The sequence below is a fragment of the Phyllostomus hastatus genome, unplaced genomic scaffold, assembly GCF_019186645.2.
Source record: "Phyllostomus hastatus isolate PE091 unplaced genomic scaffold, TTU_PhHast_1.1 phas_scaffold_78, whole genome shotgun sequence".
Lineage (NCBI taxonomy): Eukaryota > Metazoa > Chordata > Mammalia > Chiroptera > Phyllostomidae > Phyllostomus > Phyllostomus hastatus.
The window spans coordinates 105,461,673-105,489,437 of NW_025334041.1; the positions used below are offsets into that span (position 1 = coordinate 105,461,673).

At 51.8% G+C, this 27,765-nt stretch overlaps 1 protein-coding gene across 1 annotated transcript in view; it reads right to left on the minus strand.

Moving 5' to 3' along the window:
• The window catches only part of EPAS1 (endothelial PAS domain protein 1), an 84,663-nt gene that overhangs the window by 28,617 nt on the left and 28,281 nt on the right, over positions 1–27,765 (minus strand). Inside the window, exons 2-4 of the mRNA XM_045827459.1 lie at positions 9,168–9,358; positions 2,106–2,257; positions 1,589–1,673 (exon numbers count right to left, since the gene is read on the minus strand). Of these exons, the coding sequence (XP_045683415.1) occupies positions 1,589–1,673; positions 2,106–2,257; positions 9,168–9,358 (428 nt within the window). The remainder of the gene's footprint in view (positions 1–1,588; positions 1,674–2,105; positions 2,258–9,167; positions 9,359–27,765) is intronic.

Here is a 27,765-nt window from a genome sequence, read left to right on the forward strand (position 1 = left end):
CGTAGAACCAGACAGGACTTTCTTAGCAGCGCAGATGAGACACTGCACAGCCCTCGGAGTGCCCCCCAGACTGTACTCTGGGAGCCAGCTGGTCCGAGGCCTTCACGTGGAGAGCAGAGGGGCTGTATGGGGGTCAGGGCTGGCTGGGGTGTCGGGGTGGTGGTCACTCTGCATTTTCCAGGCCCAGACCACAAGTTTAGTCTGTAACAAGGGTGGAAGTGGGCTGATGAAGTGTCTGATTTTGCATCGAGTATGGTAACAATAGCCAGACCTTGCAGGCTTAGCACCACTGCCTCTGCTGTTCAGGGTGGACAAGCGCAGTCACGGCAGTGACAGCTGAGAGATGTTAACAGGGATGTTTAGACATGGGCGGGATCTGCCCAGGGCAGAGATCAACGTCAGGTTCAGAGGGACCTTGAAAGTCACTGAGTCCCGCTTCTGCCCAAAGCCTCTGTCCTCTTGATAACATTTCCCATTCTTATGTTTGCTTGAATGTCCCCATTTCTATGAGATGAAGCAGCAACTCCAACTGTCACCACAGAGTACTTTCCGCTTGTAGGGGCCCTCCCATTACCAGCATCTGCTGGATGCCCCACAGGTAGGGTGCAATACACTAGACCTTTTAAATTTCTTCTCCATCAGAAAAGATCTGTCCTTTGTCTCCGAGGGGACCAGATTTAGGCTTTGGCTCCAGGGTTAGCTCTTCTCCAAAGGGGGCCCCAGTGAACCAGCCTCCGGATACTCAGGCCTGTTTCATTCCTCCCACACTGATGCAGCGCTGCACTATAACTCGCTCTACCTGCCAGAATGGGGCAGACTGAGGCTGGGCCGGCTTCAGGACTAAGTCTGAGGAAGCCCCGGCAGCTGCCACTTTCACACTTTTGGGAGCCCTGGGCTGCCATGTAGGAAGTCTGGCTGCCTTGGAGGCCCCAGGTGAAGAGACAGAGGCTCAGAGGCTCCACAGAGTGAGACAGAGTCCCGCTATTCCAGCGTGGCAGCTGAGTACCGGCCTCCAGCCACACTGTCCCAGAGAAGTGGCTGAGCCACCCTGGTCATCCCACCTGGTCCGGCCCCCGACGATGGCAGCTCAACTGATACAACGTGGAGCAAAACCCACAGAACCCACACAGAACCCACTCACAGAACCCACTCACAGAACCCACACAGTTGTGAGAGGTGACAAAATGATTGCTTCAACCACTACATTTTGGGGGGTTTGTTACCCAGCAATAGACAACTGCAGCAGTTCCCAGGGACATGTTGGTACAGATGAGTTTATTGGTTTGGGCATCATACTTGGTAGAGGTGCCAAACTCCAGGGCATGGAACCTCCTGGAGACACTGCCCTGTCCTCAAGGAGGCCCCACCAGCATGCAACCAGGCACCACACAGGGCCAGAGAGACCTTTCTGAGTATCAGGCCCCTTCAGTGCCCTCGATCTCATCTCACAGACTCTGCCTTGAGTTTTTGCATGCCGGTTTTTTCCTGGATCATGACACTCATGGTCTGTCGTTCCCATATATAAAGGGAACAGATCCTCCCGAGGCGGTACAAGGAGGAAGGAGACACACAATAAAGAATACTTTACCATCCTTGATAGTCAGGTTCTCGCGGATCTCCTCATGGTCACAGGGATGAGTGAAGTCAAAAATACTGTGTCCCGTTAGCTCCACCTGTTTCAAAAACAAAGTCAGACTTTGTTTTTCCTAGCACTGACGCAGAACATCCCTAGGGGAAGCTGAGCCGCCTTCTGGATTTGGAGGCAGGGCAGAGACCCAGTCATTTCTCATACGCCCAATCCAGGGTTCGGCCCACAGACATGCGGACGTGACAGAGGACTGCCGTCCATGTCAGAGACTTCATTCCCAAGGGCCTGCCCATCAATCTAGTCAGTGGTGCTGTCCACCAGAATGGCCATTGGCCATGCCAAACCCAACGCCAGGGCGTGGGGGTGTGGTCCTGAGGCTTGTGGTCTGGGATCAGAGAGGGGGCGGGGTGTCTAGGTGTGAGAAGAGGTCAGAGGGGTGTGATCGGAACCTTCCACTAGTTTCTACCCCCAAATAGAAACATTTTCCCTTTTTGAAAGAGCCAGAGGAGGGTGTCACCTGTGTGAGTCCCATGAACTTGCTGATGTTTTCCGACAGAAAGATCATGTCGCCATCTTGGGTCACCACGGCGATGAAACCCTCCAAGGCTTTCAGGTACAGGTTGTCCATCTGCTGGTCGGCCTCAGCCTCAGACTCGTTTTCAGAGCAAACTGGGAAGAGACGGGGGGGGGGGGGGTGGTGGTGAATGGCTTGCGTGAATGTGGTGTTAGCACAGATGTGACCGGCATAGATGGATGCCTGCCAGGGCTGGCACAAAGGCACCAAGTGGACTTCTCTGGAAGTGCATGCTGCCGACCCCCTAAGTGACTGTCACGTGCCCGAACAGGGCATATGGGGTGAGCACACAGGCTCAGGGGGTGTGCCGGAGCTGCAGATGCTGCCCTTCCTGCAGAGGAACAGGCCAGGCCAGCCTTCAGAGTCAGGGGCTGGGCTGTGCAGAGCAGTATCTTGGTGTCTTTCCCTTCGTCTCACTAAAACCATGGAACAAGAGGGGGGAGACCCTTTTCTCTCCACACTCTGGTTCAGGAGGATGACTTCTGTGAGGGGACTCCATCTGGGAATGGCCTTGTGCCACGCACATGCCCACACCTGATCCCTGTTTCCCTGGCGTCTGTGAACTACCTTGGTCAGCCAAGCCGCTGACAAGGGACCAAAGTCCAGGTGAGGGTTTTGCCTCTGACAATGCGAGTGCTCTCTGCTACCGTCTCCATTTAAACAGAGGCTTTAGGAGAGACAATGGCCGGACTCAGGGCTTTCAAACTTCAACATGTCCCGGGATCCCCTAGGAAGCTTGTTAGCACTGGGATTTCTGGGCCCAGGACTGCTGTGTGATTTGGGAGACAGTGCAAAATAAACATGTGGGGACTCTTGTTGAAAAGTCAAACTGACCCCAGAGCCTTCCAAGTGTGGAGCCCCCCGGGGCTGTACCAGCCACACCCTCGTGAAGCGGCCCGCATGGGCCACGTCCCCAGAGCTGCCAGCTCAGTGGGTCTGCAGCGGGGCTGCGAATCTGCTTTCCTAGGGAGCTTCCAGGGATGTCGCAGCTGCTGGCCAAAGGACCACAGACTGGGAACTGCAACCTTACTTCAAGGTCCTGCCCGTGACCCCAACCCTGGGGAAATCAGCCTCTCTTGGCAGGTGGGGACCTATCTGGGGATGGTGAGGGGAGGTGTTCAGCACCTTTGGAATCACACCCCACAGACAGGCGACCACCTTCTCCAGACAGCAGGGCCAGCCCTGGGGTTTCTGGCCTATGAAGGGTTTTTTCTCTTCAGTTTCTTTGATCTCAGTGGCAACACTGACTTCAAAATCTGGAGTCATCCCAAGACAACCTTATTTCGGTTAACCAGGCCCAGAGGAAATAGTTCTGCTTAAAATTTCCTGTTTTTAACAGTTCCGACACAGCTAAACTGGTTTCCATCCATGCCCCGTACTCTTGCTTCCAGGAGGTGGCGAAATTGGCTGCAGCAGCTGGCCGGGCCAGCCTCTGGGAGGGAGGGACGGAGGGAGAAGGGGGCGCTGAGTGGGGGGGGGGCACAGATGGAAACAGAACGTCTTGGAACTGGAGTCACAATGGCTGGAGGACCAGGAAGCCAGCAGGCCGGCCTCTGGGGACCCTGGGACAGCCGGGCCTTTTTCCTTCTGTGGAGCTAGTTGCTCCCACAGCACCTGCTTATCCTCCCAGGGAGCTTCTGAAGGAATCTGGCCAGCTCCTGGTCAGCCTGGAGCTGGGGGCAGTGAAAACAGTGGGGCAGAGGCAGACTTTCATGCAAGAGGCCAGGGGTCATGCACGTCACGTCCCGCTGAAGACTCCTCCGTCTTTCTTCCTGCTCTTTCCTGTGAGCATCTTCCCTACTGTCTCACTGATCTCCATCTGAGGGTCAGGCACGTGGGAAATTCACTCATGAACTGTGCAGTTATTATGCTCCTGCTGCCTGCCCTGTGCTAGTCGCAAAGCAGGAAATCAGGCGTCTGTCACCAAGTGTCCCGCACTCTGTGCTTAGTCCTGTCCTAGGGAGTGCAATGACATGGAGAGGTGTGAGAACCACTCTTCCCCAGGGACTCTGCAGTGGCGGTGAAGACAAAGGCAAACTGCTGTGCGGCTGCACACGGAGGGAGAGAAACCCCTGGTGCAGGTGGAGAGCACCGCAGCAGGTCCTCAGTAAGCTGCTGGGGTGGGGGTGGGGTGTGTGCCTTAAATTGCCTTGGGTTCTTGGTCTCAGTTACTTGCTTCCCAAGACCCTTCGGAGTCTGACCCCAAAGAGGAGGGGCAGGTCACCAAAATCGGAGGCCTTTTGCTGAGATGAAGCCTGCCTAGCCCTGCTCAGCCCAGGGAGCACAACAAGATTCTTTAACGCTAAAAATAGCCCCTGTAAACAGGCTTTGATGACTCCCCACAGCCAGGATATGCGCGGGCTGAGGTTTCGGAGCACTTTTTCCGGAGCACCACTCATTTCCTTCAGGCAGGCAGCACCACCCGAGTGGGGCGGGACCCCACGGGCACCAGGAGCTGGGCATCGGGGGGGGGGCGGTGAGTGGGCAGGGTGGCAGGGCAGGTACTTCAAAGCAGGGCTTCGAGACCAGGCAGTTGCAAGGTGCTGCTGCGAGTTAGGATGCATTTTTATCCAGCAGGGTCATCTTCCTTCTTTGTTTCCTACTCTGAGGGGTTCCAGCGTGGCTCTGACTGTTTTGAGGCTGCTCTGCTGCCATCTGCCTGGTGCAGATGTGCTTGGCAGACAGCCGTTGCTTAGTGACCCATGGCGGGGCTCTCCTTCAAACTGACTCCTCTCCTCCAGCTCTCCCGGGGCCACAGACACCCCCTCCCACCAATTCCTGGGTGTATTGGCTGTAAGAACAGTCTCGGTCTCCATAAGGAAATTATTTTTGGATCCTTACTGGATCATTAGCCATACCTGTAAACTCCACCGTTACCAGGTGGTAGGTTTGGGCTGCCCTCACATCTTTCACAGAAGGCACTGGTTTTACCTGATCTTTCTGGCCTCCCAAAGGGTCTTGAAAGTTCACCCTTAGAGGTTCATTCCTTTGTTCTTCACATAACTTACTATCCTATCTTACCTCTCTGTGTTAACCTTCATAAGCCAGTAGCACAGGACTGGGGTTAGCAAATACCTACTGATTGACCAGATCTGTCTTTGGTTTAAGTCTTAAGAAAATGATCTGAACAAGGTCAGTATCTCTAGGAGAGATTATACATTAGCTGTCTTAGACATTAGCATCCTAGCATGAATCAGCTTATCAGCTCCTCTGCAAACAGCACAGAAAAAGGCCTGGATTTGGAGAGTGCACGGGGCAAGGAGTGGGCGGGAGACAAGTGGGGGGCGAGCACTTGGGAAACGAGGGCTGGCAGCAATGCCCAAGGAGGCACCAGCAACCACATCTGCCCCCACGACTCTCACCTGCTGCTTCCACTTTTCCTGCATGAAAAGCTCATGGTCAAAGCTTTAAGATCACTTGTCCCACATTTTAATATCTTTCCCTTAATGATCTAAAGATCAGGAAATCGTAATCTCTTACTGAGACTGATACCTTCACGAAGTAAATGCCAATGCATCAATCATCAACCTGACATCTCTCTTCAGAAACCCTGCTTCGCGTCAACCTCCGGCTCGCAGATAAAATGACTTGGGTTTCACCACCTATGAGTTGGGGGAGGGGGGAGTCAAAAATCCGCTTTACAGTGAGAAGCCCATTTTGCATATTTACTGCTGCATAATGCCCTTCGAATGCAGAAGTGACCCTCACTTGGTCACAGTTTGTGGAGCTCATCTTGAAAGAGGATTTAAGACAATCCAGTGGCATTTCCACCGATGTTCCCGTCAGAGTGTGTTCTGTTCTCGGCCCAGCGTGGAAGCTAATATCATAAAGCTATTGTTTCAGCGCGCTTCCTGCGATACAAATCTCGGTCGGCAGCCCAGACTCCTAGCCTGAATTTCTTAGCGTTGAGGTTTCCTCTCCAACATTCCCACACAGAACAGCCTACTGTGAAAATCAAAGGGAAGCGTGCTGCTAAGTAAAGAAGTAACTTTTCTAAAGCAAAACCTGGCCCTTTTTAGCCTTTTGAACTCTGAGGTATGCAACCAGCTATTTCCTATCATAAAATGAACCAACATCAGCACTCACCTTTGTTAGAAATGTTTCAATAATGAATCTGTTTTGACGTGAGAAAGCTGGGCAACTGTGCGTTTTGACAGAAATTGCTGAAAGGCAGGTAAAGGGATAGTAATCTTATAGTGTACCGATTATGTATGTATTATTTCTATGTAATTATTAGTCATTTTGATTTCTAAGCTACAACTTATCCAAGAGCCTAATGTGTGGCAGGCCAGAGGCTACGGGTTTTTACACCCATCACCTCAGTCCTCCAACAGCATCACTTGGTACCGTTATTCCCTCCGTGCTTATGAGGACAGTCAAGCTCAAAGCCAGTAAAGAGGTTCTCACGTGGCTGCAGAGAAAGAAGGCGGCCAGTCTGAGGTTCCAACACGGGTCTGTCTGCCCACAAATCCTTACTCTTTTTCATTGAGCCACATGGGTTGAAAAAGCAAAAATATGACTAAGAAAGAAAAAGATCCTGTCTCCTGCACAATTCCTGGAAACCCTCCCAACAACCAGCTGAGGGTGTGTGGGGCGGGAGGCTGGAAGGGAGGGCAGAGAAAGGGGACGCCACAAGCCATCAGTCTTCTCCTTGGCGACGCCTGCTTTGTGAGAGCCGCTCCTTCAAGGACACCAGGACCAGATCACTTTTTCTCTTTTTCTCTCATTTCTTACTTTGGGACAGAGAGGACCAGAGCCCACACGCTGAGGGCTCTGGTTGGTCTGGGGCCGAGCCCAGCCAGGGGCCAGGCCTTTTGTGTCCAGAGCTGCACCAGCTCCTGAATGGAGATGCGGGATGCCTTGCTGTGGCCACTCTGGCCCTTCTCCCTTGGCGTGTCTGGCACACAGGGGGCTCATGCCAGCACACAGGCCAGCAGATAAGCTTAGATGCCCAGTCTCTGGTTCATGGTCATCTTACAGACTCTGAACCACTGAGAGGCCCGTGCACGGGAGAACGTGGAAAACAAGGCCGTGACCCAGGGAAAGGATGGAAACACCCAGCATGTGAGGACCGCCTCCCTCCCCACTGCTCAGGGTCAGCCCCAGGTGCCTCTGTTTACCTTTGGTCCCCCTGCCTTTCCCCTCCTCTTCCCCACACACCCAGGCCTTGTCAACATCTTCACTGGGCCGGGTCCACAGAGTTCGCCTGCCCTCTTGTGTCTGCCTTGCCCACGGACCAAGACTCACAGTGACTTGAGTTTCAGGCGCAGACTCACTGTGTGCCAAATATGTGACTTCAGGCAACCTTAGCTTCTCTGTGCTTCACGTCTCATCATCTGTGCAATGTTCTACCAGTCCCAGTTCAATCAGAGAGCTATCCTAGGATGAACGGATTAGCCCCTGGGGCTCTCTGTTGGTGGGAGAATGGGGATGGTGGTGCAAGGAAGCCATGACTAACCCCAAGGAATTAATGTCGGAGAGCAGAATGTCAAGTACCATTTCCAGGAAGTCAAGATGCTCTTTCTGGATATTGAGAAGGGTCTTCATCTATTCATTTAAACCCTCCACTGCCTCCTCTGTGTAAAGGCAGAGCTGGCCCCAGCACTGCCAGACACTGCCCTCACCTGTCTGGGAAGGTGAGCCTCTTTAACAAAAAGAGGGACTCACGTTCCCTGAGGTGGCATCTCCAAGCCTTTCTCGCACTGCGGCCCGTGCTCCCTCTTTCTGCAGCAGGCGGGGTGACGAGCCTGCCAGTGCTCTGCGCTGTTCCGCTGAAAGTACTTTACCGAGCACGTGTCTGCCCTTGGTTCTCCCCCTGCCGTCCGCACTTTTCCAAGATTTCTCAGACTCGTGGCGCAGGGTTGGCCCTCCCACCCTTGGACCCACTGAGCGGTCATCCTATTTTCTGAAAGTCTTTCCCCCATATCCTTCCTGTGCTCCAGGGCCCAGAATAGCACAGGTCACTCTGGCCTCCCAGCCTCACACTGGATTCCCTTTGCTCAGGGTTTCCTTCCCAGAATAGCCACTTCATAACAGGATGGCAGAATCCACCCGGCTCCAAGGCACTTGGCTTGCTCGGGAAAACCGAAAACCAGCCACCAGAGAGCCTCGCCTTCCCTGCCCACCTCCTTCACGCTCACTGCCTCGGATGCAGTCCCCCGCACAGCGCCACGGCAGGCGAGGAGGGGCCCAGCCCGCTGCCCTGTTTCCCTATGAAATAGGCAGACTAAATGGGGGAGTCCCATGGTATCTACAATTGGGGAACTCCTCAGGCCACCTCTCTCTGGTCAGGACCAGCAGGAAACGGCTCTATGAAAAATGTAAACTCAGAAAAAAAAACACGTTTTGTGAACTTCAGACTTGCAGAGACACCAGGGAGGGTGAAAGTGGGTGAGCTCCGTGGGGAGGTGGTTATCCATCCCCGGCTCCCCCGTGTGGGTGAGCGTGGCCGGGCCAGGGGCCTTACAGGCACATCTGTGCTAACTCTCACCGACACCCTGTGCAATGAGTATTTTCGACCCTTTTTTACAGTTGAGGGAACCAAGGGCAGAGACACCAAATAATTTGCCTGGCATACTGGCCCAGGGGAAAAGGTCATGTGGGCACACCTCGGCCCTTCTGGAGGAGGGAGTTGGAAGGCAAGCACTGAGAACCATTTCCTAGGGACTGAATCTAGAGTGGAGTGTGGGTCACGTGGCCAGATGGAAGTGCGACTGAGAGGCCAGCAAAAGCTGCTTTGTCCTCCCAGCCTGCTCTCTCCTTTTTAGCTTCCAGGTGCCCACGGGTTTCCTTGGTCCTGTCCTTGCCCTTCATCTCACGGCTGTGTTCATTGTAAAGGTCAGTGCTGGAAAGGAGGTGTGTATCACGAAGGAATAAGGCACCAATGATGGTGTCTCCGTGGGCAGAAGTTTTGCAGAGTGGGAATTCCTGGGTGGGGAGACCTTCTCAGTGGCCTCTGTGCCGACTCTGGCACCAGGGAGCCTCCCGGGGTGCCCGCCACCTCACCTGAGGACAGGAGCTTGTGTGTCCGCAGGAAGCTGATGGCCAGCCGCATGATGGAGGCCTTATCCAGGTGGGAGCTCACGCTGTGCGGCAGGGGCAGCTCGTGCGCCAGCTCGTAGAAGACCTCCGTCTCCTTGCTTCGCCGGCACCTTGCGGCATCCCGGGACTTCTCCTTCCTCCTCTCCGAGCTACTCCTAGGTTGAGAGACACGGGGTGAGTCTCCAGAACATCCCTGTCATTCTATCATACCCCGGATCAAGACATCCTGAGGGCCCCCAGCCCAGGCAGGGTGCCACCAAACTCTTACACTGAGCCACTACGGGCTCACACAGCGTCTGAGCCACACAGCCCACCTCCTGTTGCCAGCTCTGCTCCCGTGTGTGTCGCCTTCTCGCACAAAGACTTGCCCACCAAACCCATCCACTGGCAATGCTTTGGACCTGGTTCTGGGCATTATCTTGGGACTCAGGTGAATGTGTGGTGGTGGGGATGAGAGAGCTGTGGCCAGTGACTCAGGTGGCTGTGTCACAAACTCCAGAAAACAAGGTGAGCGACTGCTTCAAGCTTCCCCTTCTAGACAAAATGCACTTAGAAAAAAAGTAAGCCCAGTATTGAAACTTAGGTCTCATTTTTGTTTCAGAGAGTTATTTCCATGCTAAAAATTAAAAGTACCGTCGGAGCCCAAGAAGAACAGGCAGCCAGACGTGTTGGCCTGGCGTCCCCAGGTGCACACTTGCCAGGGGTCCCCGAGGAGTGAGCGCGTGCTCCCCTCCCAATGCGGCCGGCGTAGGGCCACTAGCCTGCCTCGAGCTCGTTTTCCTCTTCTTTGCAGGACAGATGAACAGATGACACACGCCAAACCTGCCCCTTTCAGGGAGTCCTAACAAAATCCTGGATCTTCTTATAAAGCCCATATAACAGTCTAACATGGGCAAGGTAAAAGCCAGACTCTCTGTATTGAAATTCTAAGTTCTCCCTACTTGCCTGCTCCCTACACTCAAATTATTTAAGTGGCTTAGCCTCAGTTTTCTCATCTGAAAACTGGCCATAAGAGTACTTATACCCCAAGAGTTATTGTGAGGATTAAGCATGACAATTTATGTGAAATCTTTAGCACCAGGCCTATCCCACTGGGAGCCATCAATATCAGCTAATATTAACAAATCTGTCCATGAAAAGATGAACATGAGAGTAAAAACATTACAAAAGTAGATAGTACAACTCAGCTTTCATAGAAATATATGTATAATAGTTCTAAAATATTAGAAAAACCTAGAAATGTAATAAAATAGTAACTATTAAGAATCTTACAGCTATCACATATATAGTGCTTACTGCATTATTGGTACTGTTTTAAGAGCTACTACTTCAGCTTCTTTAAGTCTTACAACTACCCTTGGAAGTCTTTATTATTATTGTCTCTAATTCACAGAGGAGGAAATGGGTCCGCAGAGGCTAGTCTACCTGCAGCTTCTCGGCAGGTGAGCAGGGAAGTGGGGCTTTGCACCAGGCAGGTGGGCCCCAGGGCCCAGGGCCTTAACCGTGGGTGACGGTCTGGTCTCTCTCTACACAAACATGTTAGCGGTTTCGGGTTGGAGAAGTTATAGGGGATTTTTTGTACTTTATGCTTATCTGCATTTTCTTATATTTCTCTGAACAGCCTGCACTGTGGGGTCAGTAAACAAGTTTTCCCTTTTGGAAAAGTGGCCGGTGCAGTTCATGGCTCTCACGGCCGCATCCACCCGGCTCCGTTCACACTCCGCTCCTCCCTCCTGAGATCTCCAAACCAGGGCTGCTGCTCCTTCTGTCTGGCTCTGCTTCCTACTATCTGGGCAGATAATCAGTATTTTGGGATTCACGGAATGTTGACGTGCCTTTCAGACCCTTCAAGATCTGGGGCAGAGGCCCTGTTCTGACTTTACAACAGGTCTCATTTGGAGAAACAGAACATCCTGCTCCGTGGATGGATTAAGTCAGCGTCATTTACTCAGACTGCAGAAAGCACATCCCTTCGCTGTGGATGGTCAAGAAGAACCTTCGGCAAAACTGTGAAACGGGTGAAACTTTTCTCCTGCCCTAGCTCTCTTTTATGTTTCCTTTACCTAATCCCTGTTCCCTCCACTCCCCCGACTTCAAGTCCCAGAACTCTCTCCCTGGCCCCCCGCCCATCCCCGCTCTCTCAGATCTGCCCTCACCATCATGCTGCTTTTGCACCAGACCTTTAGTGACGGTTCCTATATTACTTTCTCCCATCTGCATTTTAATCCTGACCTCTGACTGTGGAGCAAAAGCAGTCATCTGAGTTTTGCAGGCCTCCTGGCACAGGAAGTAAGGGTGGGAAGGGGACAGGATGCTAATACTGTGCACACCTCGCCTATGAGTCACGAAAGCCAGTGTGTGGGAGATGCTGGACTCCATTCTCCAGCACCAATCCTCGCGCACCCGACAAAAGCAACATCAACACATGACCAGACACCAGGGACATCCAGAGAAGCCATCCTGGGTGGAAAAGATCCCCAGAGCAGGCTGTGGCATTAATGCCTACATCTGCATGCGCAGAGCCTCCCTTTGCTGCCATCCCTCCCTCAGCGTGGAGGAGCAAAGCAGAGAGAACCAGGAAGGGGAAAGGCAGTCTGGGGCTGGTGCTCTGTCTGGCCATGGCATTCAACATTTGGGTCCTATTGTGCCATCTGGACTACATAAGTATTTGTTGACACTCACTTTTGTGCCTGCGCTACACCAAGTATCTTACACATATCACCTCATTGTAGCCCTCCAACAATGCAATATGGCAGGTCCTGGGAGTGCGGTTTACATGTGGAAACCATGGCCCAGACATAATATGCAACTTGCCCAAGGTCACAAAGAAAACGTCTGCACCGGCCCTTGGAAACTGTTAGTGAGCTGACAGTCAGAAGTCCTGAGGAACGTGGGCGCTCCCTGTCTAACTCCACCCTCCCAACCTACATGTGAGATGGGCAAGACGGGCATTGCTGCTGTCCCATTTCTCAGATCTGGAAGCTGAGGCCTGGCCCAGTTATGTGACTAATGAAGAGCCATCTAACTTATTAGTGGCAGATCTAGAGCTAGAACTCATTTCTTCTTAGGCCAACCTGTTTCTCACTGCTTAATGGTAGGAGATAGTGGCTTTAGCAAGAAATAATAATAATAAAAAACAGCAATATCTTAACATTTAGAAAAAGAAGATCGACTATATCATGTAGCCTCTTGGTTTAAAAGTCATGAGCCCCATTTTAGCTACCTTGTTTCACAGGTGCACTGACATGACTTTAATGAAATTATCTAGTTAAAGTTGACGCAGCCCAGAGATATCTGTCTAATGCTGACTCTTGGAAGAACAAGCGAAAGTGTGTAACACGGCTTTGATTTAGTTAGCAACACTGAAGAGCAAGAGTAATTGATGCTGAGTGTGAAGGTGAGACACCCCGTACCCCAAGCCCAACTGATGCGTATGCAGTCTACTTCCTCACACAGTTCATCATGAGTGAGGCCTCCTAGCCAATGGAACAGGGGGCTGGGAGTAAGGGGGACTGATGTTTCAATATATCGGCCATAGGCTACCCAGCTGTCTGAGTCTGGATGAGAAACTGCACTGCTGGTGCCCCGGCAGCCTCACCAGGAAAATGGGAGACATCTCAGGCCTTACTTGTCAGGATCAAATGAGACGAGTGGAGAAGGGCTGGAAGTGCAGGTGTCCCTCCCTTTATTGCACGTCACAGGTGTTGCTTTTTTTTTTTTAACAAATTAAAGACAAGACCCTTCACAGCAAAGATTACGACCCATTTTACTGTGCTACTCACTTTATTGCGGTGCTCTGGAACTGAACCCACGATACCTCTGAGGTATGCCTGGGTGAGAAAGCTCTCCACAATGAAAACCGTCGTGACAGATGATAATAATTCCATTAAATGGCTAATATGAGTATTAGTCACATCAGACTTTGGCCATCACAGCTGCCCTTCATCACCAAATCAATGCTGTCTCTGGGCCGGGGGTGCAGTGTGGTCAGGCTGACCTTGCCCAGTTCTTTTATTTCTTGTTACTGAACCTTCTTTGGTCAATGAGGCTTTGTTTCCTAAAATACATACTTTAGTTTTTCTCCCTAGATGGGTTCCAGAATGAATGGCAATAGACCAGAATTTTTTTAAATGACAGTTCTAGGCATAGCGTGTTAGAATTCTCTGATTTCTTGTGAAAAGATATTTTATCCTCATCATTAGAAAAGACTCAGACATTTATTTCTTACTCCCAGTTGCTCTTTCAACCAAGTTTCAGCTCCTGTCTTTCTTGGTGGCCCTCCCGTGACCCGTGGGTGGTCCAGCACAACATTTCGTACTCAGAACGCTCAACGTGAACCCCGCCCTGGGTCGGTGGCACTCGGTCGGGGTGGGGGGGACCTCGGTCGGGGGGCCCTCATGCCGATGCGGCAGTGTTTGCTGAGCTCTGCGCTAGACCCTGTGGAGCTGGAGAGTGAATAAAATGTGCATTCCTTGTTTTTAAGGAGAATGCAGTCTCATTAGGGAGCCAACAACTTGAAACATTTCTATTAACTACAGAAATAAGTACCAGCAATAAACACGCTAGGTGGTGAAGATAAGAAACCAGCTGGTGTGAGCACACAAGGTCTGAGCAGGCTGCTCGGGGAGGCAGGGTCTCAGCTGATCCTGGGAGGACAAATGACAATGCCTTCCTGGTATCTGCAGGGTTCAGAGAGCACTTGTTTTCTACGCGTGCTATCTTAGGTGAGTCTCACAAAAGCCCTGAGAGATAGGAACTATTATCCCCATTTAATAGATGAAGAGTAGAGATTTGGAGGGATTAGTAACTTGCTAAAAGATATTGTCTCCACCGTAATTCTTCTGGGTCCAGGATGAAAGATTTCTCTACTGGCAACAAGGAAACTGTTACTTATTGTGTAACTTTCCAAATGCACTGTGTTAGATGCTTTCCCACAAATTGGATGTTTATGTACAGGACAGGGGGAAGAGGAGGGTGAAGATCTGAAAAGGAGCCCTGGCAGGGTGGTTCAGCGGGTTGGAGCATTGTCCTGTACGCTGAGAGGTTGTGGGTTTGATCCCCAGTCAGGGCACATAATGGGGCGTGGGTTCAGTGCTGGGTCTAGCTGGGGTGCGCATGGGAGGCAACTGATCAATGTTTCTCTTTCACATTGATGTTTCTCTTTCTTTCCCTGTCTCTCTCTCCCTCCTTCCTTTCCTTTCTCTCTCAAATCAGTAAAAACATATCCTCCAGTGAGGATTAAAAAAAAAGTACACACAAGTTTATACTTAAGTTCCCCCCAGTTGGAAACTCAAAGTCTGAAACACCGAATCCCAACTAAGGGAAGTAACCATCAAGGACCAGGCAGTCAGTCCAAAGACAGACAAAACTGTCCTAGAGCTCTGCAGGTCTGTGCTATAATTCAACCAGGAAAAGCCTCTTGGGACAGAACTTCATTGTCTTAAAACTGTCTCAAGTTTTGGGTCACTGTTTCAACATGGAGCCATTATCAGTTCTGGGGCACGAGAATCCTGGTTTCTGACTTCCAGGTGAACATAGCCCAGTGGGACCACCACGATGCCGCCAGCTGCTCCAGGCGGTCGGCTGCTTCGGTAGCGATAGTCCCCTGATGTTAACTGCAATCAGGACCCCACATTTAATGCCTGTGGGCTGTCGGGGCATTGGAGCTATTGGGTTGGCCAAAAAGTCAGTTCAGTTTTTTTCTGTAAAGTAAGATATATTTTTAATTTTCACCAATAACTTTATTGATTGGGATATTTTGAGTATGTCAGCTATCTCCTGCTATAGCCTTCTAGTGGGTAGAGGCCAGGGGTGCTGCCAAACATCTTCCAATGAACAAGACAGCCCCACAGTGAAGAATTATTTAGCCAAAACGTCAATAGTGTCAAGAAACTTCACTTTTGACATGTTTGATCAGTCACAGCACCTTCTCCATACACTGCACAAATCTTTTTGTGTGTGCATTTCAGTTGCGTTTTTATCTTTCTTGAAATAATAAAGCACAATATGCTGAAAATGTTGCATATTTTCTTCCATCTTCAATATTAAAATGGCTGCACAAAAATTCACCAATTTTGGTAAGCTTTTTAAAATTACAGGCTGATATGACAGCTGTCACAATACAGTATAACAAAATTGTTTCATATGAAGTTAAAGACAACTAAGCACTCCTAGAGCCATCTTACAGAAAAAACTAAATGAACCTTTTGGCCCTTTGTTCACTACCTATAAGGTTAGATGGCTTAGAAGCATCTGGGGAGAGGCTGAAGCTAATTCAGCCATCTTAGAATCTTAGATGAGTCTGTTGGTTGGTGGTGAAATTCTAAGCAGGTACCAATTTTCAGGAGCTATGAATGGAGAAAATGAAGGTCAAATGCAATTTGGGGGAGCTCTCAGGACCCCTCAGTGAGGCTGTGCAGCTGCCACGCAAAGGCTGCCTGGGGGAGGAACACGCCAGCCTCAGGTCCCAGAGATCAGGACAAGTGGCTGGCCCGCACACCTAGGGGGTGATTGCTTCGTGGATTAAATCAGAGCAGAGCCAAAGCCCGTGCTTCTCAGTCCTGGCTACTCACTGGAACCATCAGATGAGCCTTAAGAACTAATGCCTGGGTTTTCTGTGGGGTCACCCAGAGACTGCCATGTCACAGGTCTAGGGTACGGCCTGGGGCATCAAGGGTTTAAAGCTTCCCACGTGATTCTCAAGTGCAGCCAGGGTGGGCTGGGAGCACTGTTGCAACGCAGTCAGCTTTAAAAGAAAAAGTTCTCCCTCACAATTTTTGGTGGAAGTCAAAGGACACTGAAACTGATCGAGCACTGGGGTCGAGGTGTGTTTCGTCAACACTGTCCTCTGACTCTCACTGGAATGACTGCAGCAGAGTCACCTGGAGGGCTTATTAAGCCACAGGTTTCTGACCCTGTGGCCACATGTCTTTGGAGCACTGACACGCCGCCTGCTTCTTAAACCTCACTTCACTCTTTCCCTCCGAAATGCACTGTGTCCACATTCACCGCGGCCAGCAAGTTTGGAGTCACCATCAAAAACCACAGTTATTCATTGGGGAGCCGTGTGACTGTCCCCGAGGTGCCAGGTGCTCTCACGGGCAGAAAGAGGGAGGGGAAAATAAGGAGGGAGAGGTTTGAACAGATGTCACTTAAAAGGCAGCTGCCCCTCAAAACAGGCACCTTAGGAGAAGGTACAAACTTCACTCCCATGACGTGGTCATTGTACTAAGTGCTTTGGGAGGTCCTTTCAGACTTAGTTTCAGAGCCATACAAGAAAATCAGACATAACGCCACATAAAACAGGCTCCACTTTAAACCCCAGACAATATTATCCCAGGTACCCACCCCCTTTCGTCGCCAGACTTGGCTATGGATGGAATTTGGTTGTTTGAAAAAATAAAATGTGCCCCCAGAGATAAGGTCTTGCCACAATGGGAAGTTTTTTCTTTTTCTTTTTTTTTTTTTAAAGAATGGTCTTTGGCTCTGAAGGCAATTCGAAAGGAGTGGCGGAGCTGTTTCAGAAGAGGGTGGTATTCTGGCGACCAGCTTTCCGGGGACATTCTCGTGTCTGTCCAAAGGCAGACGTGATTACTAGGGATATCTGTTGCAGAGGGGAGGAAAAGGCACCAACATAGGCCAGACAAAAACGAAGAACTCAGATTAGCAAATTCAAGAGGAACTGGGCAGATCAAATGATCCTGGACAAGGGGGGAAAAGGCATCAATAGCCTTCAGTGTGCAGACTGGTGAGGGGCACGCTCTCTCCTGAAAGAGACCACAGCTCAACTGGGAGACAGGAATGCTACTATACAGACTAGCACACTGAAGTCCTGAAAGAGGTATAGGAAGGGGGTGTGAGGGCTGGAGTGGCTAAACAGGGATGGATGTTTTCACTCACCCCCTTCCCTGAAGGAGCAATCCTGAAAAGTGTCTCATACCTCAACCTTCCCACCTGTCCTCCTCTGGGGCTGAGCAGGCCCCACCTGCCCCCCCCCCCCCGACTCACTCTGATGGCCTGTGCCCCTGGAGGGAGGGCCTGGACTGCGTTCAGAGCTGACAGTAATGTCGGAGGCCCACCCAGGACGGGCCTCTAATGGTCAATTCTGCTTGGGGCCCACTGGCGATGCTTATCTGGAGGCCTTCTCCGCTGCAGGCACCCTCGGAGAAGAGAGCCACAGATCCAATTACAGAGCAGCCCCATGGGCTCCAGATCCCCCAGGACCCTGCATAATTGGAGGACAGGTGCAGCCCAGCTGGGTGAAGCCGTGCGTGGTCAGGAGTAACAGCGACTGTCCCTCTGCCTGGCTCCAAGGAACCCCAGCCTCAGCAGGGTTCTCTTGATTCAACAAGTCTGTGAGTTCTATCACTTTGCACTTGTACCACTCAGCATAAAGCACTTACTAAGGAAATCTGTAAACCTTTCTCAGTAGGATAGAAAAAGCAGGCACCAGGATTCCCATCTTAGAGGTGAGGAAAATGGAGGCTCGGAGAGGTAATGGGAATGTGTGGAGTTGGAGCAAATCTCTGCGCTCTGACTTTCTCCGGGGCACATGGACAGCGAGCCCACTGCCGGCCAGCACTGGATGGGCTGCACAATTGGAAACAGAGACCATCACCACGCATTACCGTCTAATAAGCTCATTTATCTCCACAGGTCACTTCCTTTTTCAGGAAGGGTTATGGTGGAAATAAGGGCAATGCATATGCAATGTAGGCAACTGTGAAAATACAGAAAGGTAGAGAGAAAAAAGTTGAAATCCCATTGGATTTATGGCTTTTTACCTAACATTTTATCATATTTTGAAGAGTTCTTTAAACACATTCACAGCAGCAGCACGTTGTGTGGGCGGGCTACAGCGCCCTTGACGGCTGTCCAGACGTGCTTTCCAGTTTCTAGCTGATGCGGAGAACACGATGATGTCTACCTTTTCAACAGGTGTTGCATTTTATTTTTTATAATCAAAGATGACGGGCGTCCAGCTCGCTGCCAGCTCCCCACAGCTTTCCCACAGTAACCCCCTGGGAACCGGGAGGAGAGGGACTTGGCAGCAGCAGTGCCTTCAGGCCTGTGGCCGCCGCTGCTGAGTGTGGAGCCCGGAGGTGGTGATGCCGACAGGCAGCAGGGGGAAGGCAAGCACTCAGGCCGAGCACCCCATCTCAAGCCACTCTCTCCGCCCAGCCTCCGGCTCCCATGGGCACCCTCCTTCCCTCCTGCCACATCCAGGTTAAAGCATCTGAACAGAGATGGCCAACCACTGAAATTGGAGAATCCAATGCTGCGAAGATGGCCACTCCATTGGCCTCATCCCCCAGTGCAGAAGTCAAGTGTTTATTCCACCCACCTCAATCTCACCGCACCCAGTGCCCTGGCAGAGGGACTCGGTGGCATGTGTGCCCATGGAGAGGCGAGGACAGCAAACAGCCACAGGGGGCATTTGCCTGTCTTTCCGTTCTCTCTGGCCTCTGATGCCTGCCACTGCCTGGCCCCCTATGCTGTGCAGACTCCACCTGGGGGACCACTGGACCCCAGCAAGCTGACAGGCCGCTGCTGTTGCTGAGGTTAGGAAAGAACCACTTGCAACACTTGTGCATTGATAAAGAACCCTTGTCCCACTGCCTCTGATTTAATCCTGAAGTGATCTCATGAGGGAGGTATGGTCCCACCCCTACTTCACACAAGGAGAAACAGACCCCGAGGATGTTAGTGACATGCCCAGTGACACCCAGTGACAGAGCCAGCACTCACACTTACCCTTTGACCCTAAATCCCATATTCTTGATTGAAATTGGGCAGTTTTCCCCAGAAAGACCACAGGCAGGTCCCTCTCCCAGTGTCAGAAGGTTTAGCTGAGCTAGGTTTACGGGGCGGCGGGGGGTGGGGGTGAGGGGACGCAGGCCAGGAGCTCTCTAAGGCCACTACCTGATGAGCTCTCAATCTAGCAAGCCCCAAAGATATCCTGCCCCCTCCTACCCTAGGTCAGCCCTCCATAGACTGACCAGGCCCAGTGGAATGCTTTTTCTCTGCTTGAGATGCCTGCCTTTTTTTTCTTTCTTTGCTAGCAGAATCTGTAGGCACCACAGATGAAATGCTTCATTGCCACTAGGCTCTTTTCTCCCCTGCCCCTCCACTGGGCTTGAGGCTATTTCCCCACACCCGAGCTGTGACCAGGTCTGGTTTAGGGTCTGTTGTCTCTAGGGCTTCCACCCATCAGCAGCCTGCTTTCTTGGGGTCCCACAAGCTTCCAACAGCATGGTCTGTGGTTTGGCTCGAGCCATCCTGCGTGTACAGCCACGCGGGTCCTACAACAAAGCCCTCAGCTGAGAACACTGACGAAGAAATCGCACAGCCAAGATAGAGAGGTGCCCAAGCTGTAAAACGGATCCCCAGCATGAAGCACGTGCATTCTCTGGCGCTGACAGGGAATAGCTTGCTGCCCCTGCAGCCCCTGAGTCCCTGCCTCTCCCCCTCCCCGCACCCCTCCTGGAGAACACACACTGCATCTCCTCGGCCTGTCTAAGGTGCACTCGTGTTTCAGGCCCTCCCACGGTCCGCTTTTTCTAGGAAGGCCTCACCGGTGTGGACCTCTCTGCACCCTGCTTCAGAGGTTCCGCACTGCACGGTCCAGCCCCGTGTTGTTCTCTGTTTATTTCACCTCCGCAGCTTCTGTCTCCCTAACTGGACCACACATTCTCGCGGGAAAGGACCCCATCCCCCGTTCTTTTGGCATCCTCTAAAGTACACAGTGGTATGAATTGAAGACGCTGGATAAAAACCACTTAAATGAATTCTGTTCTAGATTTTTCATAAGCATTCTATTCTAATTCTTAATCAGAATGCAAGGTTTTCATCTGGGAAGAGCCATAGTGCAAAGATGCTCAGAGACACTTGTGCACCTGTTCCCAGCCCTGAACCAAGTCTGGGAACTGACCTAGGGTGGCAGATAGTCGCCCGAGATCACCCCGTCCGCACAGCTCAGACTGTGCACACAGATCACCCGGGGTCTTGTTACAATGCAGTTTCTGACTCCCCGTTCTGGACTGGGCCTGGGAGTGCATTTCTACCACCTCGCAGGTGGTGCTACTTCTACCAGTCTGGGACCACACTTTGAACAGAAAGAGAGCAGGGACGCAGGAGATCTCCAGACCGAGGACACAATGGAGATGCGGACATTTGGCAGGGTTAGTGCTACCCTCATGCTGTCCTAATCCAAAGCCACCTACAGTCTGACAAGCCAGCTCTCCTCTTCCGTCAAGAAGAATCTTACCCTCATTTTGTTTCTCTATGGGGTTTCACTAGGCCATACTTCAACGTCTCCTCCGCTTCGTCTTCCCCACCTCTATCATCACATCCTTTCTCATTCCTTAAAACTCCATCCTTGGGGCCAATTCCAGCTCCACTTCCCTCTGACGCTTCTCTGGCCACCCTCAGTTTCTTCTGCAAGGCGCTTCCTGCCCACATTACTCACTTGCCTTCATTAAAGGCCTCCCTGTCTCACTGGCTTCTCTATGCAAACCTCCTGCTTCTATAACTGGACTGTAAGTAGCTTGGTGCCTTGGTGGAGGAGGGGGCAGGGCACAGACTCAACACCTACTTCTGTGCCCCTGTCACGGGACCTTGGGCCATGGCAGACAAACTGGGTAAATATTTGCTAATTGATTGCAAGTACAATTCAAGCATGCCCTTTACTCTTCTCCTTCCCCTCTCAGGGAGGGAAGAAAAAGTGATCCCAGCTGCCTTGGCCTCCATCCCCAGCCCGGGGGCCTTGCTCCTCTCCCGGGAGCTGCAGCTGCGCCAGCTCAGACTTTCGTTCTCTGCCCGCCTCCTCCCTTCAGCGAAGAGTTAAAGCACTGGGAAGGCTGCTTCCCGCTTGGAAATCTCCATTTCCTCATGCAGCATGAACAAGAGAACATCTATGGACAGAGGCTGAGTGAGCCAACTGCACAGGGAGTGAACTCGCTCTGAATGGGGCTGTTCTAATACCCCGCCAGGCCAAGTAATTAAGATGCCATCCCCGAGGTGCAGCCCCTAGCGTCACCTCTAGATATCCCCTGAAGCTCTGCCGGCAGGAAGGATGAATGGAGAGCACTGAGCCTGGTGAAAGCAAACTCTTTCATGAGCAGGGGGGAGAGGACCTCTGCACTGGCACTGGAGAGGGGGCTGGGTGCCGCAGAGGAGGTAAAAGTAGGGGTCCTCCTCCCTCCTGCTTCCCCCTTCCCCACATGGAACTAAAATTAACCTCCAGATTTATGCAGAGTGGCCGAAACAATTGCTTCTCAAATGGCAACTAAGGTGGGAGGTTGGGGGTGGGGGGGTAACAACATTAGAGAAAACATGCGCAATGCCAAAAATAATCCTTGTGTCATGAGAAAACCGAACTGGGCTGTCTCAGGGGCCAGCACTGGGCATATTCAGGAAGGAGGGGCCAGAAATTCCCCCGGCAGTGTCGTCAGACATTCCGGGTGAAAAAATTAAAAAGCTGTAACTGGAATAGGCAGTTGTCAACGAGAGCACGGAATATGGTTTTAAGGGTCAGTTCTCTCTCCTTTACTTCAGACACTGTAATTTCCAAGGAAATAACATTTGTTTCATTTTTTAATAGGGACTGCCCCTTAATCATAAGCTAATAGTGAAATACCCTGGGATCTAATTTACTAATCCCAATTTGACGCCAGAACTTCTGGTGACTGGTATTGAAAGTATTTCCACATGGAAGAGGTGGGGTGGGGGGAAGTCCGGGGTCTCTCCCTTTCCTCCCCCCATCCCATAACCCCTTGTCTTCTCCCTATTTAAGAAAAAGAAGAGAGAAAACAAAGGCAAAGGAAAGTGAAAGGAGCCAGAGAGACTCTGAGACCTTTTCTCTCCTGGGCTTCCTTGAGAACCCCGATCTCCAGTCTATTTACATGGTCACGTGTCTGGAGCTGTGGGATCTGATTCACGGCCACAGTGCGAGCCCACGCTTTCTCCCAATTCTGCCCTGTCACACTACGATGAGAAGTGAGATATTCATGCACATTTAGGAGGCTATGTTCCATTCCTTTGTAGAGGAGTCATCAAAAGGTACCGGAAATGCCAAAAGTCTTCCTTAAGTTACTCTGTGCCGACACCCACCCCTGGGCACTCCCGTCTGTCACCCAGGTGTATCTTTCCCCCCTGAAATGGATCCTTCCTTTCCAACATTCCACACCCTGTGCTTTCAGAACCAGCCTAGGCCCACCGCCTGCACAGAGGATTTCCTGGCCTCTCTGCCCAGCCCACGCTGACCTCCCCTCCCACGCCCACCCTGTACACTCTCAGATGAGAGCATGGAGCAGTTTGGAATATAGGTCTGTGTTTCCCACAGCCTCTGTCCCCCATCCCACCCAGCAATAGCTTTCTTCCTTTACTCATTCAACAAATGTTTGTGAATGCCTCTCCATGTGCTGGGGCTGTTAAGTAATGGAATGAAACATGGGACTGCTATTCCTGACCTCGGGGAGGTTGTGGAGAAGTGAAGAGCTGAGTCCCGAAGGACGAGCGTGGTGTCCATGATGCACTGGGAGGCAGAGGAGGAAGTCTGCACGGCTGGACAATGCTGGGGGAGGGGAGAGCTCGGTGCTGGAGGCGGGGCTAGCAGAAGGAACAGCTATGGGGAGGCAACTGGGCAGGCAGGAGGGATGAGGACAGAGACGCTGCTGGGGCACGAGTGGGGGTGCCAGTGGTCAGGAGATAGGCCGGAGAGCAGGGTGCAAGACAGGAGAAGTCCGAGTGGAGAGAATGCATTCAGTGGGCAAGCACCATTGCGTGTCTGCAGGGCGCCACACACAGACCAGGGCCTTCGACAACAAAGGACAGGTACAGGAAGTCAGATGACCTGATAACCGCCCATGCCATTGGCCAGTTATGGCCGATGTGCCAGGGCACAGGCAGGGCAGAACCCTGTCTGGATCCATCTTCCGCTGGTGGAGCTCTGGCCACACTGCACAGCAGGCATGAGATGCCCTCTTTCTTGGCAGTGAAGCCAAGGGAAATGGGTTCCTTTGGTAGGAGCTCTAAATATGGCAGCCACCCTGGGGCCACCACAGGCTGGAGCTCCGGCTCACCCACAGAGACCTCGGCGAGGCATTCTTGCTGAACAGCAGCTCATAAATGCTACCCAGGGGACAAAAAGCAAACTTTGCCAAGGACACCTGCTTTCTCTGGCTCCAGTGGTGCTTTATTTTCAAATACTTCAGCCCCAATCTTCCAGCTGTTTCCCCTTGCCTCTCCCTCCTTGACCACTGATGAAATACAATTCTAACCAGAACTTGGGCAGAGGAACAACTCATCAGTCCCCCCAAACCGTTTCGGGATATCGCTCTGCATTTAAAAACAGAAATGGCTCCCTACTGCCCTCACCACGAAGTCCAGCCTCTAGGTGTCCCTTGAGATCTGCCTGCCCAGAACCTGCTTTCCCACCCAGCTCCCACAGGCCTGCAGTGCCCTCCCTGCTCCAGCAGCCTGCACTCTGTGCTGACACCCACCCCGAGCACTCCCGTCTGTCACCCAGGTGTATTTTTCCCCCCTGAAATGGGATCCTTCCTTTCCAACATTCCACACCCTGTGCTTTCAGAACCAGCCTAGGCCCACTGCCTGCACAGAGGATTTCCTGGCCTCTCTGCCCAGCCCACGCTGACCTCCCCTCCCACTCTGCACACCCAGAGAATTGATCAAGACCACTTAACTGTGAGGCAGCATCACTTCATTATTCCTTATCTTTAGGGTCTTTTCTGAGGCCACAGGCAGGAAGTCAAATTTCTTATGTATCACAGAGCCTGGCACTGGACCACGCCCCCACAATAACCGTTCCCCTAGCTCTTTTAGACACAGCACGGAAGGCTAGAGTGACAGCTAGCCCAGCCATGACCGCCCCCACCCCCAGGGGCGGGCTTAGGAGTGCAGTTATAATGCTTTGGTGCTTTCCAGAGAAAAGCACCAAAGTAAGTGGGTTAAAAAAGAGGAGTGAGAGTGGCTGCAGTCATCACCAGGTTACCTAACATCCGATGACTCCTCACTGTCCCCAGGAAGCTGATCCCCATCCCCTAAGGATGTTTCCAGACAGAAGGTGCTGGCTGTGCCTGCCGCCCCACTGCAGGGGGTGTTCAGTGAGCCAGATGCCAGTCAGCTCCCACGGACACTGGTGAACAAGCCTGGGCCGGGCGGCCCCCACCCCCAACCCCTGACGAGATCAGGGGCGTTTCTGCCTCTGCTCCCACCTCCTTGACACGACAGAATAACCTGTTGCACAACACCACCCGTCGCCCAAAGGGCTCACATCACATATGTAGATGCCCTTCGTGGAGTCAGATTTCTGCCGGGGAGGATGCCAGGGCTTGGCTAGGGTTGCACCCTGTGGTGATGTAACACGGAGGTGAGAAAATGAGCAGCGCCAAGTCAAAAAAACAGAAAAATAAACAAACAAACAAAAAAAGAAAGCAAGTCACTAAACACAAAAACCCTAAGAAAAAAAATGAAAAACCTAACGAAGACCGTGAAGGCCAGCAAGCGGAGTAGAAGAACGACCCGCTCGGGAATGTGCGCTCTCCGTTCATGTTGGCACACCTGGCCCCCAAACCGCAAGCCCACCTCCCAGCACACACGCCAGGCCAGGAGGGGTTAACAGAACCCAGCTGCTCCCCTTATCTGCCCAACCTACTAATGGCCAATCTCTGCTACCGAGATTCTATCAGCGATTTCTGCAAATCACTTTTATTAGAGATAATGTCATTTTTACTTCATTACCCAGCCCAGCAGTCAAAGGGAAAACAAGTTGATATTTTTTCTTTGAAATGCCAGTTCTGTCCATTAATGCTGATGGTGACAGCAACACTGAAACTCTTGGCCACACTTCTCAAGAGATTTTGGTCAATTAACCCTGGGCAGTTAAACCTTCTGTTTCCTGGGCTGAGCAGAGCACCTCCCACAGCCTCTCCCCAGCAACTCCAAGGCAGAAGCCGGTTTCTCTGTGTGTGTCGCTCACTGCCCCGGCTGCTCCAGGAGGGGACCGTGGTTACACTGTGGCATCCTGCAGACTCAGTTCTACCCAGCAGATAAAAACAGCTGTATGACATCCAGGCAGGCAGTCGCAATGTTAATTCTACTTTGCGGAAAGCAATAATTAACATGTGAGTCAGCAGCAGAGAAAGACTTTAAGCCCAGGGGGAAAGCCCCAAAGTCCCTGAAGCCCCAGAGACTCCGCCGTGTTCGTGTTCGATGGGACGATTTACAAGATTAGCCCAGGAGTGGGGACACCTGAGCGGAGCGTGGTTGTGCAACTCCGGGGGCTCCCGTGAGCTGGCTTTCGGCGGTGCCGCCAGTGTGTGCAAGACAAAGGTCCGCTTCTCCAGGATCCACTCACAAGTGCTCTTTTTGGTGTCCCTGCTTAGTTCCTCATTATTTTTGAAATGCCACATGTAGGCCTGACCAGTGTGACTCAGCTGTTTGGGCATCCCTCCACAAAGCAAAAGGTCGCCAGTTTGATTCTGGTTACAACACATGGCGGGGCTGCTGGTTCGGTCCCTGCTCGGGACAGATGTGAGGGACAACTAACTGACTGATGCTTCTCTCTCGCATCAATGTTTCTCTCCCTTTCTCCCTCCTCTCCCCTCTTTCCAAAATACATCAAAATCTTAAAAATAAAAATAAAAAATAAAATGCCAGCTGCAGCTTTGGTTACATCGGAGTGACTTCTCACTGCCTCACAGACTGTGACAAGTTTGTTCTGTACCCAGTACAGTGGCCGCATTCCGCAAGTCTGTAACACCTAGAAGTTCTGAAGTGCCCAGACTTCAAAAAAGCCAGGACTGAGCTAAACGAGCAAGTACCCCCTTGCATTTTAACATGTTTTTTGCAAGAAGTGAGGCTGTCTGGAATTAACATCCCGCCTGATGTGCATGTTCAGTGAGCCTTAGCTTTCATTCACCCAATGTTTCTTGAGTGCTTACTCTGTGCCAGGCACAGGGGACACAGAGGGAAGGACAGGGCTCTGCCCTCAATGAGCCGACAGCCCGGCGCCAGAGACAGGCAAACCAGCAGAGCAGGGCAGGGGCCAGATGCACGGCCTGGGCTCGGGCGCTCAGGCCCCTCCTCTGTGACCCAGGGCAAGTTACTTGGGTTTTTCTAAACCTCAGTGTCCTGTAAACAGTTACTCTGAAAGTCCCTGCTTCCTAGAGCTCTTGTGAGTGATAACTGATACGTACAGGTATCCTTCCTAGAACTGTGCCGGTGCATACCACACACTCAGCCGTGTTGAAGGGATCGCTGCAGAAATCAGGAATGAGCGCTCTGGGGGCACAGAGCCTGCTATTGCCCAGGGTGGGGAGACCGGGGGGCCTTATGCCGGGTTTTCTTAGTGAGATTTTAAGGACAGAGAGGAATAGCCAGGACAATGATGTAGTGGGATTCTGGTCCCAAGAAGAGGGAGCAAAATCAGGCGTGTGAGGCCTGCTGAAGTAGCACTCGGCTCAGGTTTTAGGGGCCCAGGCCATGCCAGTCAGGGCTGACTGCCAGAACAAGGGCTGGGACCATCCCTCCCGTGGTGTCTCTAGGTGCCCTCAGCCAGGAGCAGAGTCGTGGGGTAGCTGAACCATGGGGCAACCCTGTTGCGGCATTTCTTCTATTTTTGCATTCCTTGTGCTTTGACAATGAGATGATTGTGCGGATATTACAAGAGGTGATTATCTCCATGGGCACTGAGCCTATTTTAGCGCAAAGACCTTGTCTTGCCAGAGCCAAGACTTCTGAGGTCACAGCTAAGTTGCCAATTCTACAGAACCTCCGACAAACCCCAGGGCTGCCAGGGAACCTGTTCTTTGCAGGATGGCTTGTTTTAAAAGGTAAGTGGTATGGACGTGGGGCTGCATACTGAAGGCCTCTGGGTGCCCAGCTTTGCGTGCCGGGACTGGAGGGAAGAGAAAGGCAGCCTCTGCCATGAAGCAGCAACTGCTCAGAAATGATCCTGTGTACATCTGGATTCCACACAGCCCTCTGTGGGGACAGGAGTTCCTGGTGCCCATCGTGCCTGCACAGGGGTAGGGGACACGAAGCTCATTTGATGGACTCTGCCATGGTTAAAAACATTAAGATGGAAACTTGCAGGAAGAGTGTCAAGAAAAGGGAAACGAAATATTACTGGTTCTCCTACATGTTACAACAAACACAGGGCAGCCACAACGTCCTGCGACCCTGATCAGAATGCGTTCAGTGGTGACACATTCTTAGCTGGGTTCAGTCATTCTGTGAATCATTCGTCCTGATGCCATAGGCAGCCTTCCTGGCTGTGAGGGGATAGCTAACTGGGGAAATGAAAAGGTGCAATCTTCCATATGAGGCATGCAGGGGCTACACAGATAGCCAGTGGTATTCTACCTTTAGGACAGTTTTTTTTTTTAAAGAAAGCTTACTGCCCCTATTTTTCCTTAGAACTAGAAAGAAAGATGAGCACACAAACAGGCAAGGTCTCCAGGAGAAAACCAAACCAAACTGGTGTTGGCGGAGGAGGTCCTCAGTCCTACTGCCTTTCAGCTGCTGGCTGCCCTTCAGCATC